This window comes from Pituophis catenifer, unplaced genomic scaffold, assembly GCF_029215685.1.
Source record: "Pituophis catenifer annectens isolate HBS135680 unplaced genomic scaffold, rPitCat1.0.hap2 SCAF_1, whole genome shotgun sequence".
Classification (NCBI taxonomy): Eukaryota; Metazoa; Chordata; class Lepidosauria; order Squamata; family Colubridae; genus Pituophis; species Pituophis catenifer.
Window position 1 is genome coordinate 296717864 of NW_027256881.1, and position 16628 is coordinate 296734491.

Genomic DNA, 16628 nt, shown 5'->3' on the forward strand with positions numbered 1-16628 from the left:
TATAGAACTATATATAGCAGTGTTATATTGTATTTAAAAAAAAAACAAATATTCTCAGCCTATATTTCAAAGCCAGTATGTTTATTTGCTGGACATACTGTATCATGCCTGAGTCCATTTCATTGTTGGTGGCTTTAACTATTTGTTCCCTGGCCCTTTCTATTAAAAGTTTATTCCTTCAGTCCAGATTTTATGCCAAAACGATATGATTGTGTAAACAGAGCATTAAAGACAATGGTGCATTTAAATATGTCATCTTACCTCATATGAAGAGCTTATGCCTTCCAACTCTTCAGATTTAAATAAGAAACATCTGATCTAAAGACACGTTAACATTTTCTGTCATGACTGGTCAAAAGATTTTCACTGTGTTATAGCATAAGCATTCTTATATTTTTATTAAAATTCAAAGATGTTACAATTAACATTTCTTTTAAAAATCATAAACTGTTTTTTTTTTTTAGAATAGAAATAGAATTCTTTATTGGCCAAGTGTGATTAGACAGACAAGGAATTTGTCTCCGGTGCATAAACTCTCAGTGTACAAACAACAATAGTGATAAATCATTATCATAGTCATTGTAAAAATTCATTCATTATAAAACATTAGATACAACATTTAATGATAGTCATGGATACTAAATAACCAATCAACATAAATCATATTAGGATACTTATTAAACAATTTAAATTGTAAGATACAAGCAACATAACAAGCCATAAGAAGATAAGGTGATAGATAATAGGGAAGATGAGAATAATGATGGTAATACTGCCTTTTTAGATAGTTTGACAGCATTGTAAAAATTAGTTATTTAGCAGTAATGGCATGGGGGGAAAAACTGTCCTTGTGTCTAGTTGTTCTGACGTGCAGTGCCCTATAGCGTTGTTTTAAGGGTAGATGGTGAAACAGTTTATGTCTAGGATGCGAGGGGTCTGTACGTATTTTCACAGACCTCTTTCTGGCTTGTGCAGTATATAGGTCCTCAATGGAAGGCAGATTGGTAGCAATTGTTTTTTCTCCAGTTCTAATTATCCGTTGAAGTCTGTGTTTGTTTGATTGGTTGCAGTGAAAAACCAGATATTTATAGAGGTCCAGATGACAGACTCAATAATTCCTCTATAGAACTGTATCAGCAGTTCCTTGGGCAGTCTGGGCTTCCTGAATAAACTGTTTTGTCTTCTGAGTGACTAGTATATCATTACCTTGCAAGAACGTGTCAAGGAATGTTCAAAGTCTGCCTTAGGACAGAATTTCTCAACCTTGGCAACTTTAAGAAGTTTGAACTTCAACTCCCAGAATTCCCCAATCAACATGCTGACTAGAGATATTCTGGGTTTTGAGGTCCACAGTTCTTAAATTTTATCAAGGTTGAAAAACACTGGTTTAGCAGGTAGAGCATGTGAGAGTGGCTACTTTCAATGCCAAGTACTGCATTGTCTTCATGGTATCATCATGCGTTTGGATAACAGAATCAACATGCATCCATGTCGGATAACAGAGCTTCCGCTCAAACTAATAGCTTAGAATTAATTAAAAAAATTAATTAAGTATTAATTTTTTAATCAGAGGTAAGGGAATGCGAACTTGTGCTATCTTCTGAACAAGGGCGATATTTTTCAATTTTAATCTGAGTCAAGTAGTAAGAGGGTCGTCCTTCGGAGAAGTGAGAAATCCTTCTGGCCCAGTCTGGTACTTCGCCCTCTCCTCCGTACTACTTCTTTGGGGGAGTAATTATTTGTTGACAAGTTAGGGGTTGCTTTGTATTTGCTGGTCTCCTCCCCTTTGAGCAGACATGGTTCCTTCCTCTTCCCCTCCCCGGCGCTGCCAGTGGTACATCCCGATAGCCATCCGAGACAGGAAGAGGCGGCGCTGTCGGCGCTGTCGGGGCTTCTTTGGTAGAATCGCAGCTGATGCAGTAAGATGGCAGCGTCTTTTAATGTCGCCGTTGCTGGGGGCAGTCCGGAGGGCGCTGTCGCCGGGATTTTCGGGCTGGGTTGGAGGGACTGCGTTCAGCACTACTATGGGTTGGCCTTGAGAAGTGCTCGGAGCGTGAGTGTGGGGGACGGAGGGGATTCACCGATTGTGAAACAATGTGGAACGAGGGTCGATCGGCCCTTGGGCGAAGCTAACCTGCCGAGTTCCCCGGGGTTTGGCGCAACTTCTATCAGACGCTTAGTTTTCTAGGAACAGGAGCCCGCAAAGATACGTGGCGGTGTGTTGCAGCTTTCAACCTCACGCTGCCCCAGTTCCTCATAGGAGACGGTGGCCGTTGTTCTGCAAGGATAAGGAAATTTCCCCATATTCTGCTGCTGCTGCTCCTGGTTTCTGTGATAAAGACCAGATTCAAACGAAGCCTCCAAAGCTAGGGAAAAATGAGTCTTAAATCCTGTACTTTCAGTAGTTGCATGAGGCAGTAATTCGGATGACACTTCCATATCACTAAAGCTTGGTGTTACGAATTGTAGGTAAAGGCACGTTATCCTTGCTAGAAAAATAGAAAACTTCAGCCTCTTGGCAGGTCTGTAAAATTACTCCTGTCTTTTTTTTAGGTATACATATTACCAAGGCTCAATTACTCTCTGAGGCTGGTGGCTTTGGAAAATTAAATGATGGGAACCAAAGTCCAGTATATCTGGAGGACATCAGGTTAGGCAATGCTGGGCATGACTTATAACTGAAACAGGCATTATAAATCAGATCTTTGCACAAATGTTGGGGATGAAACTTGGATGTTTGAGTTGTGTTGAGAATAGATAAGGAGGTCCAGGTTCAAGTTTGTTATTTGAGATACCGTTTTTTCAACCAGCCAGAGCAATTGAGCAGAGTGATGGTCATGCTTCAGATCGCTTTAGTGAAATAATATCATTTAGGCAGTGTGTTTTCTCTGTTGAGGTAGATGCCCTCTGGAATGGCATCCTCCTGCTCCGTGGCTCCCACCCTATAGCTTTCTGGAGATTGTTAAAACTGTGGCTGTGGTCTCTGGCTTGGGTTGGCATGGATACCAAACTTTTGCTAGTTTTAGCTGCTCTGTTGCATTCTTCCATATTGTATGTTTTTTTATTGTAAACCACCCAGAATCTTTTAGGAGTTGGTCAGTACTCAAGTCTCCAAATTGAATAAAGATTTGTCTTTCAGCATACTGTAATTTTGAGGTCACATGAGATGGGGATTATAATTTGCTTGGCATAAAGTCTACTGTAGGAATTATTGTAATAAAACATTAATTAGCCCTACCTGTAAAATCAGGATTTGTACATGTGCACTCTAATTATGTATATAAAATAAGGAAACCATACCTATTACTTTTGTTGATGACCTGTGGCAGGATCTGAATGCAGACATAGTGATTCTTCTGCTCCTACTGAATTTGTTGGTGGGGTTCAGTACCATTAATTGCAGTATCCTTCTGGACTGCTTGCAATAGTTGGAGAAAATATTTTACAATGGTTCTACTCCTTCAGAGCAGGCATTTCAAATTGGGGCGGAAGAAGAAGAGTTGAGGTCTCTTCCCTTCTTTTAAAAAAAGAAAAATCTTTTGAAAAATCTGCTGGGGACAATCATCTGTCAGTTTGGATTAAGGTGTCCTTAGTTTACCATCACCCAGGGCCAACCAGGAAATGGATGGAAGTCTGATCAAGAGCTTAGAAACTGTGGGTAACTGGAGGAGACACTCGGGCTAAAGTTGAATCTTAGCAAGATGGATTTGCTGTTTGTAGAGAAGTCCTTTGGCTCCAGATTAATTATATCTATCATTCCATATGGACTGAACATGTGGACTGAGCAGGTGCACACTTTGGAAGTTTTTCTGATCTCATAGTACCTGCTAGATCAGCAAGTAGATGCTGTAGCCAGAACAGACTTTGCCCAGCTACTGTACTGAAGTCAATTGTGAGTTATTATTACAGTGGTACAACAATGTTACTTGACAGCCCTATGTATATTCTGATTAGAGGCTGAATTCCACTTACTGATTTCAGTTATCAGCCAAATCCTTGGTTTCAGGCTTCTAGCAGAATTCTCCTTAGCATCTTTAATTATTCAGCAGTTTTGCCCTTAGCACTGATTGGAGCACTGAAAATAGGCAAATTTATAATGCTAACTTCCATAGCTATATTTCTCATTTTGTCTATAAAATTTTCTGGGCATCATTTGTGACAAAAGGTGAAAGTGGACTAACAGCATAATCTGTTGCATGTTTAACTGGGTGTTAATTTGATTTACTTGTTCAGGATTGCTGTTTATGGCCATAGATTTTTTTGCACGCTTATCTATAAGCTCCTAATAGATTTATATTGGAATAAAGAAATATTAGGTCATGTCAAATTTCACTTACTTCACTATATGATTGTTACTTGAGATATCGTTTCTCAAGTCATTAATATTTATTTGCCAGCATATGTTCAACAAATTTGAAATATAGAGTTTCTGATAATACTGTAGTCACTTCCAGAAAATAAAGAAAAGTAAACACTGACAACTCAATTGATAAATAGTACTTGGTATTTATTTGTGCAATTGCCCTGATTAATGTAATGTAACTATTCCCTTTTCCCTTTTATGTTTATTATGCAATTTAGCTGGGGAACATTTTATTAAATGCAGTAATTATGAATTAATATGATCAAAATATGGAAATTGTGTTAACAATTGTTCTGTCAGGCTTTAACTTTGTTTTCCTTCTTTAAAGGTTGTCTCATCACTCCCTGAAAATATGAAACCTGGTCCAGATCTCTTTGGTTTTTCATGGGAAATTGTTATGGTTGCCATTTTTACTGTTTTACTGTTCTTATGCAGGATGTATAAGTCAGTAAGTATGCAGTGTGGCATTAAATTGGAATTCTGTAAAATCATTCTGCTAAGCTTCTAGTTAGAGCAGATTTTTATACCATGTTCCTATGCATGCTTATTTGCCAGTAGGTCAGTTTATTGATTGTTAAGTTTAAGACTGTAACCCTAAATCACTTCATAGATTCAGGAGGATGATCCTCTCTTCAGTCAGAATATGTATTGGAAATATTTAAAAAAATAAAATTAAGCTCAATAAATTTTGAGAATTATTAGCAAATTTTATTTTCTTTGACTAAACTTCCTTTGATCTGGAATATTTAACACAGCATAATTTGACATTTTCAAATCTAATTTTGTGATTTATAATTACCATATATAAGAACAGCACTTTGCAAAATGTAAATTATAATAAAGTATATACACTCTTTTCCCTTCCTCCTTAAACTAGCTTTTTGTAAAATCTCTGTCTTGTGAAATGATGATTATACAACCTTTTCTTCCTTGTCCTTTTTAAATATTTTGGTAAACATCCCATTGTAACCTAAAGCATTATACAAAATTTACTTTACTCTTTGCTTTTACGTTTTATAAAATAATACAACTAATAAGTTATGGGAAAACTGCAACATTTCAAAATTGCCACCACTTGGGAAATGCTTGTAATTTTAAGTCAACATGTTTTGATTTATTTATTTGATTTCTATAACTGCCCACCTCAACAAGAAAATCTCATAAAACATAAAAACAATTTTAAAAATTAAGACAATTAGGCCAGGAGTCCCTGGGCCGTGGCCCATTACCAGGCCTTGAGCTGTTCGGAACTGGGCCATGGAAGTGGCGGGGTAAGTGTGTGTGCACATTCCCACGTGTGCAAGCAGCATGTGAGCATGTGTATGTGCGTACATACCTGCTGCTTGTGCAAATGGATCTGTGCACGCGCCCACCACTCATACAGATCCATCCCTTTTCTTCCCCCTTCCTGTCAGTCTGCAAAGCCAGAAAGGTTGGGGAACTCTGAATTAGACAATACAAAATAAATATATATATTATCAGGCCCGGGCACATAACAAAATCTTCATGGCCTGGCAAAAAACCATGAAAACCACCACCTCCCCACAAAAGAGGAGATTGGACACTAGACAAAAGCTATCTAAATTGGTTGGATCAAGTGATGGCCTTTTCAGGAGAGGACACACCACTACCTCAAGAGCCAAAGGAACCATTCCCTCCTTCAAAGAGTTATTAGTCACTATCCAGACCCAATCACCTCTTCCCTCCCAGGCTGTCTTAACCAATCAGGAGGGACACTAATCTAATACAGAGATGGCCGAACTAACAGCCACAAGAGCCCTGTCCACTTTCTCAAATGCAGCAGGACCAAACTCACCTCAAATACCCTTGCAAGACTTCATTCTTGTAGCCTCTACTTGCACTTCCTTATTGTTCAACATAGAGTGAATGCAAGCAACTTTATCCGCTAAGTACACAACATATTCCTCACAGCAACCTTGCAAGTAAGTCCCAGTATTGTTCCATTCAGGGAAGGATCTTGTCACCCAAAATAGGGCCCCTGGCAACTATCTGCAGATGTAATAGGGACAAAGAAATAATCATGTTTCCTACGTATCACACGAGATAGGTTCAAATAGTGGCTATACCCCATATTTTATTTGATTATCTTCAGTCCCCATCATTTGCCAGCAGTACTCTAGGCATTTCTTAGTCCACTTTAACTTCCTCAACTTCTCCATATACTATGAGGAGTGGTGGAACTGTGGGAACAGAGGCTGCTCAGGTACAGTCCAAGACAAGACAATGGTCACACTCCTATTCTACTTCGGAGCAAAAGAGAAAAATTAAATGTTTTCTTCTCTGATAAGTCTATCTAACTTTACTTAAGGCAGGGGTGTCAAACTCAATTTCATTGGGGGCCGCATCAGGGTTGTGTTTGATCTTGGGGGGCCGGGGTGGGTGTGGCCAGGGAGGGCATGGCAGCTCAATGTCATTCGTGTTGGCGCCTGTGGTGGCCCAAGCGCTCTGACAGCAAAAATGGGCTCCCGAGCTCTGTTTTCACTTGCAACGGCCTCCTGCAATTCTCCCTGCCAGTGAAAATGGAGCTCAGGAGGGCTGCCGGTGGCCCTCGCAATCTCTGCTTTTGCTGGCAGAGGTACCGCAGCCCAGTGCTTCTCTGTTTCCAGGGTGACCCCGCGGGCCAGATCTAAACAGTCCGTGTGCTGGATCTGGCCCCCGGGCCTTGAGTTTGACGCCCCTGTCTTAAGGAATTTACTTTCAGTACTATTCGCTGTGCTTAAGACTAAGGTTAAAAATCTTACTTAATTGGGTGAATATGGTTAGCTTTAATCTTGTTTTATTTCAGCCAATGTCTTATGATTGAAGAAAACACATTCTATGAAAAAACATATTATTCCATCCATTTTAGATTTCTTATCTAATTAGTGTAAGGTTTATGTTATGCTTGCTACAACACCAAAAATCTACTTTATTTTTTCTTATACTACTCTAATCCTAAAACTTAAATTGAAAATTGATTTTTAATCTCCTCTGATATTGTAAACAAACTGCAATATTTGCTCTTCTTTTTTTGCAGGTTAAAAGTAGACTTTATTTAGGTAAGTTAATTTATTTTCTATGGGTTAAGCCTTGTAGATTGTGTTGGAGCTATTTTCTGTTAAAGATTATAATACTCAGCTCTTCCTTTTTTTTTTTTTTTTAGAAAGAGAGAAGCAGCTTGCCAGTAAGATTGCTGAACTAATTGAAGAGCGATGTAAATTAATGGAAAAACTTAGTCTCCACAAAAAAGAGGTAATTTCAATTACTTCACAGTTCAAATGTGAACAAATAGGTATGGAAGGATAGACAATCTATGGGCTTCACTATCAGAATTTGTTAGCAAAATGGCCAAATATGACGATGTAAATTATGCCCTTTTTTCTAAAATAAGGATTGAGATGAAAACAGAACAGAATGGTTTTGGCCTGGGCCCCTTGGTGGTGGAGAGATTTAAGGATCAGAATTGGAATAGCTTGCTTGTTCCCATTCTTTTAAATTTCCTCAAGCCCAGAGAAGAGTTTAAAACGAGTCCTAAAGAATCTGTAACTCTTTTTGGTAACATCACTGTAAGATCTCCTGCTCTAGTCAGAGCAGTAATTTTTTAGGTCCAATTTAGTAGAGAAGTTGCTATCTCCGTGAATGGGATAACAAAATATCCATATATTCCCATACACTCTTTTTTTTCAGTGAGGCTTATTTCAGCTTTTTTTTGTGTGTGTGAGGTTTATTTCAGCTTATTTCAGTAAGGCTTCTTCCTTGTTAGTATGGTTAAGCTCCAATGTGTATTTATTGGGAGTTAAGATTTCTTAAACACAGGAAGTCATACCTTAAGAAATCTTGAAATAGGGAAGGATGATGAACTTACACCATCCATCCCTAGCAAAAGTCTTAACTTTCTCTAAAGAAACATTGTGCAGTAAATTCAATTAATGCTAAATCTAGATGTGCTAGATTTGAACATCCCTTTTAACAAAGCACAAGAATTTCAACCTTCTCAATTCATGGATGTCACATTTATTAAATTTAATTAATATATTTTTATTCTATGCTGACAGTGAAACTATATTGAATAGTTTCACTGTCAAACTTTTTGGGAAACAGTATGATTTGACTTATTTACTTTAGGTGAGTTCTATGGTTCCATTGTATTAGCAAACCGTTTCTAAGTTATGGCAAAGGTGCTAAATATCCATAGAGATTAACTTTTGACTTAAGAAAATGAAGTATTTTTTTTCTTTTTCTTTTCTTTTCCTTTTCCTTTTCCTAGTAATTAATGCTTTTCCCCTTTTTTTTCTTTTACATAACTTCATTAGCCAGGATAGCTAGGACAGCAGTAAGAATGCTCTTTAGTAGATGTATTCTTCAGTAACAAAAATGCTGAAATGGAGAACAATATGCTTGTAGCCAAATATATAATGTGTAAGAGTGTTTAATTCTCTCACAGCACATGAGTGATTACTCTGCCAAAAGGAATGAATTAATTAACATTAATCAGGTTTTGCTGACCTCCAGAACCTAGGTCTTAATGAATAGAAAATGTTAAGTCTCTTATTATTTTGTCCTGCATTTGACAGGGCATAAGGAATTTAAAAGGGTCTTTCACTCAGATTTTGTCATCATAATTTCTAATTGTATCTTGTCTATAATAGTATCCATTTTAATCACTAAAATCTGATGCATTTCTGACTCATTAAATCTAATATTTTCCTGTATATATTACATCAGAAAGGCACATAAAACAAAATTTGCTTACAGGGATAATGTGGGAGGAGCAGTGTTCCTGAAGAATCTAAAAATAGTTAAATCTTTTATTTGAAATTTGATTTTCATACTACAATATTTCCCTAACATGTTATTCTTGAAAGGAAACCATGGCTTATAATTTTAATAAAGTTATTCAATATGTACAATGTTATATAAGTGGCTTGAGAATAATTAAACTTGAAATGATAAACAGTGTTAGACCAGTTTTTCTGAGAATTTATTAGAAACTGGTAGTTTTTGTGCTAAATAATTTTTCATTTGTGCAATCTCAGATTGCTTTTGGATCAGTTTGTGTCATTAAAAAGAATTAAAACAAATTATTTTGAACCATTGGAATAAAATGAGAAGTGCTGCTGTTATTTCTTTCTTTGTTTCAAATTTAACATGATGTTCTTGTTCTAGTATGCAGAGTTAGAAAACACTCTGAAAGATGGCAGCTTTCTACAGGAGTCAACCATTGCATCAAATATTAAGGTAAAATTGGAAGAGAGAAAACTACTTGTGGGGTAGTCTGGTTTCTAGTTCAAATGTAACTATGCAGGTTTATTCAAAGGTCCCTTAGTAATTATTTCTGCTTACAAGTAAGTAGTTGTAAGTGGAATTCCAATCCCACATAGTACAGTTAATGATAGTTTATAACACAAATATTTGCTAAATACTACGCTCATTATTAAACGCCTCTTGCTTGAGCAGCATAATCAAGTTAAGTTTTTCTTATGTAAAGGTAGAATCTAGAATGTTGAAAATTATAGCATTTCTAGCAAATAAAATTGAGGAAAAGATTTGAACCATTTCAAAATAAATAAGGGAGCTTAAGCCATAATGTAAGGTGTTCAGGAAATGGATTGTTAATATTCTCTAATATTAAAGGTCTAATTTACTATAGGTTCCTGAAATAGAATTAGTACATAACTCTTGAGTCAACTTAGAGAATTTAACTAGATACTCTTGAATTAAGCTTTGTCACTTTTATGACATATGCATACAGCTTGATAAATCTGTATGCTTATATTTTATTTATGGGGCTGTTCCTAATATTTGATGATTAATTACAGCTAAAAGTTTTTAATAACTATTGTCTTCTAGATCACATGTACTTCTGAATATCAGTATGTTTTAAAACTTGGTATTTTAGATAGAGTATGAAAAACTGAACGGTTCAAACTCAGCACTCAAGAATGAAATAGAACACTTAGAAAAGGAATTGAACGAAGAGAAATCTAAACAATCAGAACAGGATAATTTGGTAAGTTTCCATACAAAGTAAACTGAGGCAAAAAATATGACATAATTTGTCTATATCTTATAACTAATATCTTATTCTTTCATTTTTTTAAAAAATGATATCTCATGGTTGATTCATTTTTGCTTATTTTGACAAAAGTAAAATATATTTGAAAGAAAAAAATATTTTGTTGTTGGTTGCAAAGTCGTGTCTGACCCATTGCGACCCCATGGACAACATTCCTCCAGGCCTTCCTGTCCTCTACCATCCTCTGGATTCCATTTAAATTCACGCCTACTGCTTCAATGACTCCATCCAGCCACCTCGTTCTCTGTCATCCCATTCTTCTTTTGCCCTCAATATATAACATTTATATATATATAAATGTTATATATTTATATAATATATAAAACATCAAATTTTGCTTTTGTTTTAATTTCTTAACGTCTAATGATTTAATTTAAACATTTTAATTTAATTATTTATCCTTGTGAGAGAAGTTGTCAAATATTATTTCTTGATACTTGGTAGTTGAAGATTAGAAAAAAGAAATAACAATACAATATTTTGAATGTTTTAATTTTCAACACAGTGCTATGAAATTTCATAAACTTTTGATTAATTCCGTGTATATTTTTCTCGGAATTTATGTTGTGCTCAAGATAATTTATAAAAATAAAAATAGTTGGAATTAGATTGCCTTATGTTAGTGGTGTTTATAGTTTAGATAGACTTAGTATGGTCTCGGAATCTAACATTTTTTTTCTGTGTGAAAAAACTATTGCAACACTAGCTAGGTATCTACTAGGCAATCTTATGAGGAAACTGTAATTAAAGCAATGTTTTGATGGCAATACAGGCCCTTGATCAAAGTTTTAAAATATTTTTAGAATATTTACTTTTAAAAGTATCTATTATTCTAAGGTCTTTGTTCAGTCTTGCACATTTTTTAAAAATTTGACTCCAAAATACTTTGCTAGAAAGAGAGTGGATAAGTGGCGGGACTAAGTATCACAGGATATTAAAAACTGAAATCTGGCTATTTCTATGACTAGAATGAATTATTTACCGTATTTTTCAGAGTATAAGACACACTCTTTCCCCCCCTAAAAGAGGGTGAAAATTTCTGTGTGTTTTATACACGGAATGTAGCCCTGCCCACCCACCGGCCCCCACCCTTTTCGAGCTTTTGACAGAGAGCCTCTCAAACAGCCTCCAAAAGGTCCGTTTCAGAGGCTGCCTTTGCAAAGAGATGCTTCTTTGCAAACAGAGCTTTTGGAGCTTTTGGAGGCTGCAAATGCAGCCTCTCAAACCAATTTTTTTTTTCTTATTTTCCTCCCCCCAAAATAAGGTGTGTCTTATGCCCTGGAGCATCTTATACTCTGAAAAATATGGTACTTCTTTTGGAAAATGGAGGAGTTACTATTTAGCAAATCAGAGTATTGGGGGCTTTTTTGAAAATATTTAAAACATTAAAGAGGGAAAAGTGAAAAGATTTCAAGACAATGACTGACTCTTTCATGTAATGTATATGGCATCCTAACAATTGAAAATAATTTTGAACAATATGTTGTCTAGATGAAAAAAAAATGTAATGATAAACTAAAACATTCAGTGCTCAGTCATTTTGAGTTGGCAGTATTAATCACATTGAAGAACGTTTTATGTAAAAAAATGTTTAATCTTTTTGCAGATGGCTGATATACAAAAAAGAAAAGCATCTTTAGAAAATGAAGCAAAATCTATCCAGTTTCAAGTAGCTGAGGTAAGCCAGTATTTAACTTGATGTTTGTATGGGTAAATGGGCATGCTTCAAAACAGTGTACTTGACAATGCTCTTTTTTTTTTCTCCAAAAAGTGATGTGGCTGATTGAGGAGCCAGTAGCATCCTTAGAAATAAAGCTGATTCTGCATGTTGATATTTGGCAACTTGTTAATTTCCTATTTAATGTAAAAGGGTTTTTTTTAATGTAAAAGATCAGACAGGAAAGCTGAGCTTGACATGCACCAAAAAATGGCTTATTTTATCTCCTTGGCATTGCTTGGATTCAGTGTTTCAATACTGTCATAAATTAACCCTCCTTAGTACTACTCGAGTTAGTTTTCTGGTTTTGACAGTAATAGGGTATTTTTTGGGGGAAGTGAGAATGCCTTATTTATGTTCTGATATATTGTCTAGTATTTCAGATAAATCTGACCAAGATCGTCCTTTTGTTATCCAAAGCTTATCTCCTTTTCAGAACTTAACCCATTGCTTAATCCTGTGTCATGAAAATACAGTGTTATATAATATTCCTTTGCTTGAAAAAAAAGTTTGTGTATATTCCTTAGTAGTGTAGCCTAATAGGTCTTCCAGTAAGGAAGACTAGAGCTATATTAGCACTACTTTGAAATCTTTCTACAATTTTTATCCCAGTGTTTCTGGGGATTCATGTGGAAGGTATTGTTTAAGTACTGCCAAAGTCAATCAGACAAGTGACTGTTTATGAGTCAGAAGAATTGCATTTTCTGTTGTTGATTTTTCAAGACCACTGCCAATATGATACATTGCATTCTACGTATAAATAAGGTCCTTATTGATTTAAGGAAGGTGCTGCAAAACTGTTAAATAAATAAATAAATTGATGCATGCAGCTTAATGTGGTCTCCATGTCATTTAGGCCAAAACCACATTAAAAGTACATGAAATTAACAGGGAGAGATTGAAGACATCACTGCAAGATGCAATAGAGGAAAACAGACATCTTCATGAAAGTGAAAAACAAGTATGTACTTTTCACTGACTCTATACATACTTAGACTTTTATTCTTTAAACTGTTAAATATTGTAAGAAAAAGAAGAAATTCATCCAAAGGAAGAAAGTTTCGCAAAGCTTCTGCTTTTATAAGTAATTAAATTTTGAGACTTTGCTTTTTAGCAGATAAATTTATTCAGTACTGATGAAAAAAGCCCTTTGTTAAGCCATTTATAACCTATCTGGTGATTACTGGGCCAGTTGAAAATGGAAAGAAGATCATGTGTAGAAAAGGGAGTGGAGGGCGGGACAAGGACAACATAACATCTTCAAACTCCTAACTTAGTTTTTAATATTCACTTTGTTTTTTGTTTGATTTGTATCACATTTCTTCAATATAATATATGATTTTGCAAATTTCCCTCTGTAGTTATTACAAGAAGCTGAAGGATGGAATGAACGATTTAATGAACTAAATGAGCAGATAAAAATGTATGAATCATCTCAAGCAAATCTAGAGGAAGCTCTTAAAAATAAAGAAAGTCAAATGAAGGTACACATATTTCTATTTTTTTTACTATTGAGTGGTCTACAAAGAAAATTATAGAGATTGTTCTCAGAAAATATTCAACATATTCATTTTAAGGTAAATGCAAGTGGCTCTTTCAGAAATCAAATAAACCACTGCTAGTTAGAGATTTGTGATGCCTAATAATGAGAAAATACTTTCATGCTTTGGCTTCTGTTTTAAAATCTCCATTGAATGGAAATTGAAATTTGCCTCCCATGGTATAAATTCATTTTTGCTAATGTTTACAGGGTCCTGACTTGCCATAGTAGTGCCTTTTTTTCCCTCTCTTGGAAGAAGTTGTCAAATGAAGATTCACAGTATCCATAAAAGTGTAGTTTTGAGCATGAAACTTACTACCTTGATATTTGTTTAATATAGAGTCCAAGATTCATTCATTCTCTCTCTCCCTCTCTCCCTCCCTCTCTTTATTCTAAAATACTACTTAGTCTCTGACAGACTGCTTGCTAAGGATGAAAGACTGGAGCTGTGCAACAGGAGAGCATGATTCTATGGGTGACAACCACAAGGATAATGATATAAAGAATGAAACAGAAAACGAGCAGCACTTGGGTAAAAATGTTTTCAGATTTCAGATAGAAAACCACTGTCATAAACTTTGTCTTCAAAAAGAAATAAATTATAATGCATGCTTGTGGAGAATAATCTATTTCATTCAAGGCAAAAAAATTTTTTTTTCTCCAAAAGCTTTATATTAGTATATTTTGGATTTCTCAGAGCTACATGATGCTAAGATCAGAATAGTTTTTCTCAACGTCATCCTTTGAAGTAAGATAAAAAGCTACAGTAAAAACAAGTCTTTGGATGTCCTGTCTTCTCGCACTTATACCCCAATTTCTTAACCAGAAATTGCAGCAGCAGCAGCAGCCACTTGGGGGTCAGCTACATTTACTCTAAGGATGAACTAATGTTACATGTTAAAGCCAGCTGAGAAATTCTGTTGCTTGTCAGCAGCTTAATAAATAAATCCTTGCTAACCCCTACATTCCTGTCTAAAGGCACATTAAAATGTTAAGGGAAAGGACAAAAAGAATATTTGTAGTGCCAGTGTTATTTTCATAAATCCAAGATTATTTCTCTGAGCTATTTTTTCTCTCGATTTCTTTATAACCAGATATTCCAGAAAAAGAAACCGTAAAGAAGCTAATTTATGCTGCGAAGGTAATTTGATAACACGGTGAACATTTTCATTATTTTAAAATCTGTAAAGTTTAGCATGTAAAAAAAGTTATTTGGACCATGAGAAAATATTGTATACATCAGGATGTTAATGAAATAAATATTTAAGCAATTTTAAGAAGTCCCTTAAACTTTTTGGATTGATCCAAAATTACAGAAGCTATTTGCTAAAGGAATTGATAACCAGTTACATCTCCAATTAGGAGAGGAGTTAAGAAGAAAATTTCCTTTATTCAAGGTCCTTGAAAAGATGTTCTTAAGACTTGGGAATTTCCATTACAACTAGGAAGGGCACTACAACTGTAGGCTACCTAATGTAGTAGAAGTTCCCAACTCCTAAGACTATTTTTTCAAGAACCTTTGGGAGGAGCTATACTTGTCAACATTGCCCTCCGTTCTCCTTCAGCAAGAACATGACACGAATAGAGCTCTGGATTCAGGCTAATTTTTAAATAGTATATTTAGAAACAAAATTATACATTGATCACATTTCATTGGAGAATGTTCCCTGCACTTGTATATTACAGTACAGACAGAAAATAAGCTGGAATTAATATGATGTTTGTTCTAGAGGTGCAAATGTATTCTTTTCTAGCAGTAATGATCTTACCTAGTTTATCTTTCTTCATTGTATAGCTAAATGCTCATTTAAAGTCTGCGGAAACAGAAAGGAATCAAATATATTCAAAGTTAGGTGATGAAAAGAAAGCAAAAGAGGAGCTTGCAGGTACAGTAATCACAATTTTTTTCATAGATTTTAAAATGAGCAAGAAAGTAAGCTGAATATGCTATTTTTAAAATTAAGGTTTTTGAAAATGATACTTTAGAAAAAAAAATTCAATTCTTAGTTATTTCCTCCTTCCCTAAATCTGCTTATGCATGCACTGAGTAAATTGCAGATGAAAATTAAGTCCCTTTGTATGACTGGACATGTTGGATTTAGCTTTTTATAATAGCAGTTTTATTTAGATAATTAGGTATCCTTTAAATGAGAGTTATTCCCTGAGGTAAGATATTTTAAACAATTTCTCAGTTCTCATAAGATGAAAGAATCTAAATTTTAATTATTTTTTTAAACGGTATCCCACACTGATTATTTAGAAAAGTGTTGTCATCTGCTCTAAATTTTAGTGAAGTTTTTTCCAGGTTGTTGTCTGGTTTTTCTTTCCTTTTTCTTTTTTTCTTTTTGTGTCATCCCAAAATCTTAATGGTAACGTCAGAATTGATAAAACTGGAATCATGAATATCATTTTATTTTTTTATGGGGGTGAATCTGTAAACACTGAAGCTAATAGAAGATGGACTAAAACATTAAGGCAGAAAAAATAGGTTTTTTTCTGTTTGTTCTCCTCTTAAAATCAATAAACATTAGTTGAATCTTCTTACAGATAGAATATCAACCAGAGCAGGAAAAAAAAAAATCTAATGGCTTTTGCCTTTACAGACTGATGAATAGTGGCTAGCAGTGAATGCTTTAGAGCTATGACCTGTAGTATGACCTGAACTTTCATCTAAATCATCTTAATAGATAAAGCACTACTCACTAACAACACTCTAAAGAACATTCTGTGCTGTGTTTTTATTGAACACATTGAACCAGCATTCACTGTCTTTGTTGGAAAAAGAATATGAAGGCTTAGATTTAATAGTTGGTGGTATACCGTTAATAGCAATAGCTCTTCCATCGGACATTTTCTATGACTGTTTGATCAATTCTGCACATCAGCTTGCAGGTATTTTGGCCCATTTCAATTATTTGAACATTAATATGTC

The 16628-nt window shown here is 35.1% G+C and overlaps 1 protein-coding gene across 1 annotated transcript in view; it reads left to right on the top strand.

Annotated features, from left to right (window-relative positions):
* The window catches only part of MIA2 (MIA SH3 domain ER export factor 2), a 54719-nt gene that overhangs the window by 18416 nt on the left and 19675 nt on the right, over positions 1-16628 (top strand). Inside the window, exons 8-18 of the mRNA XM_070940631.1 lie at positions 4692-4811; positions 7401-7422; positions 7527-7615; positions 9530-9601; positions 10263-10373; positions 12046-12117; positions 13013-13117; positions 13518-13640; positions 14105-14228; positions 14791-14837; positions 15492-15582. Coding sequence (XP_070796732.1) covers positions 4692-4811; positions 7401-7422; positions 7527-7615; positions 9530-9601; positions 10263-10373; positions 12046-12117; positions 13013-13117; positions 13518-13640; positions 14105-14228; positions 14791-14837; positions 15492-15582 — 976 coding nt within the window. The remainder of the gene's footprint in view (positions 1-4691; positions 4812-7400; positions 7423-7526; positions 7616-9529; positions 9602-10262; positions 10374-12045; positions 12118-13012; positions 13118-13517; positions 13641-14104; positions 14229-14790; positions 14838-15491; positions 15583-16628) is intronic.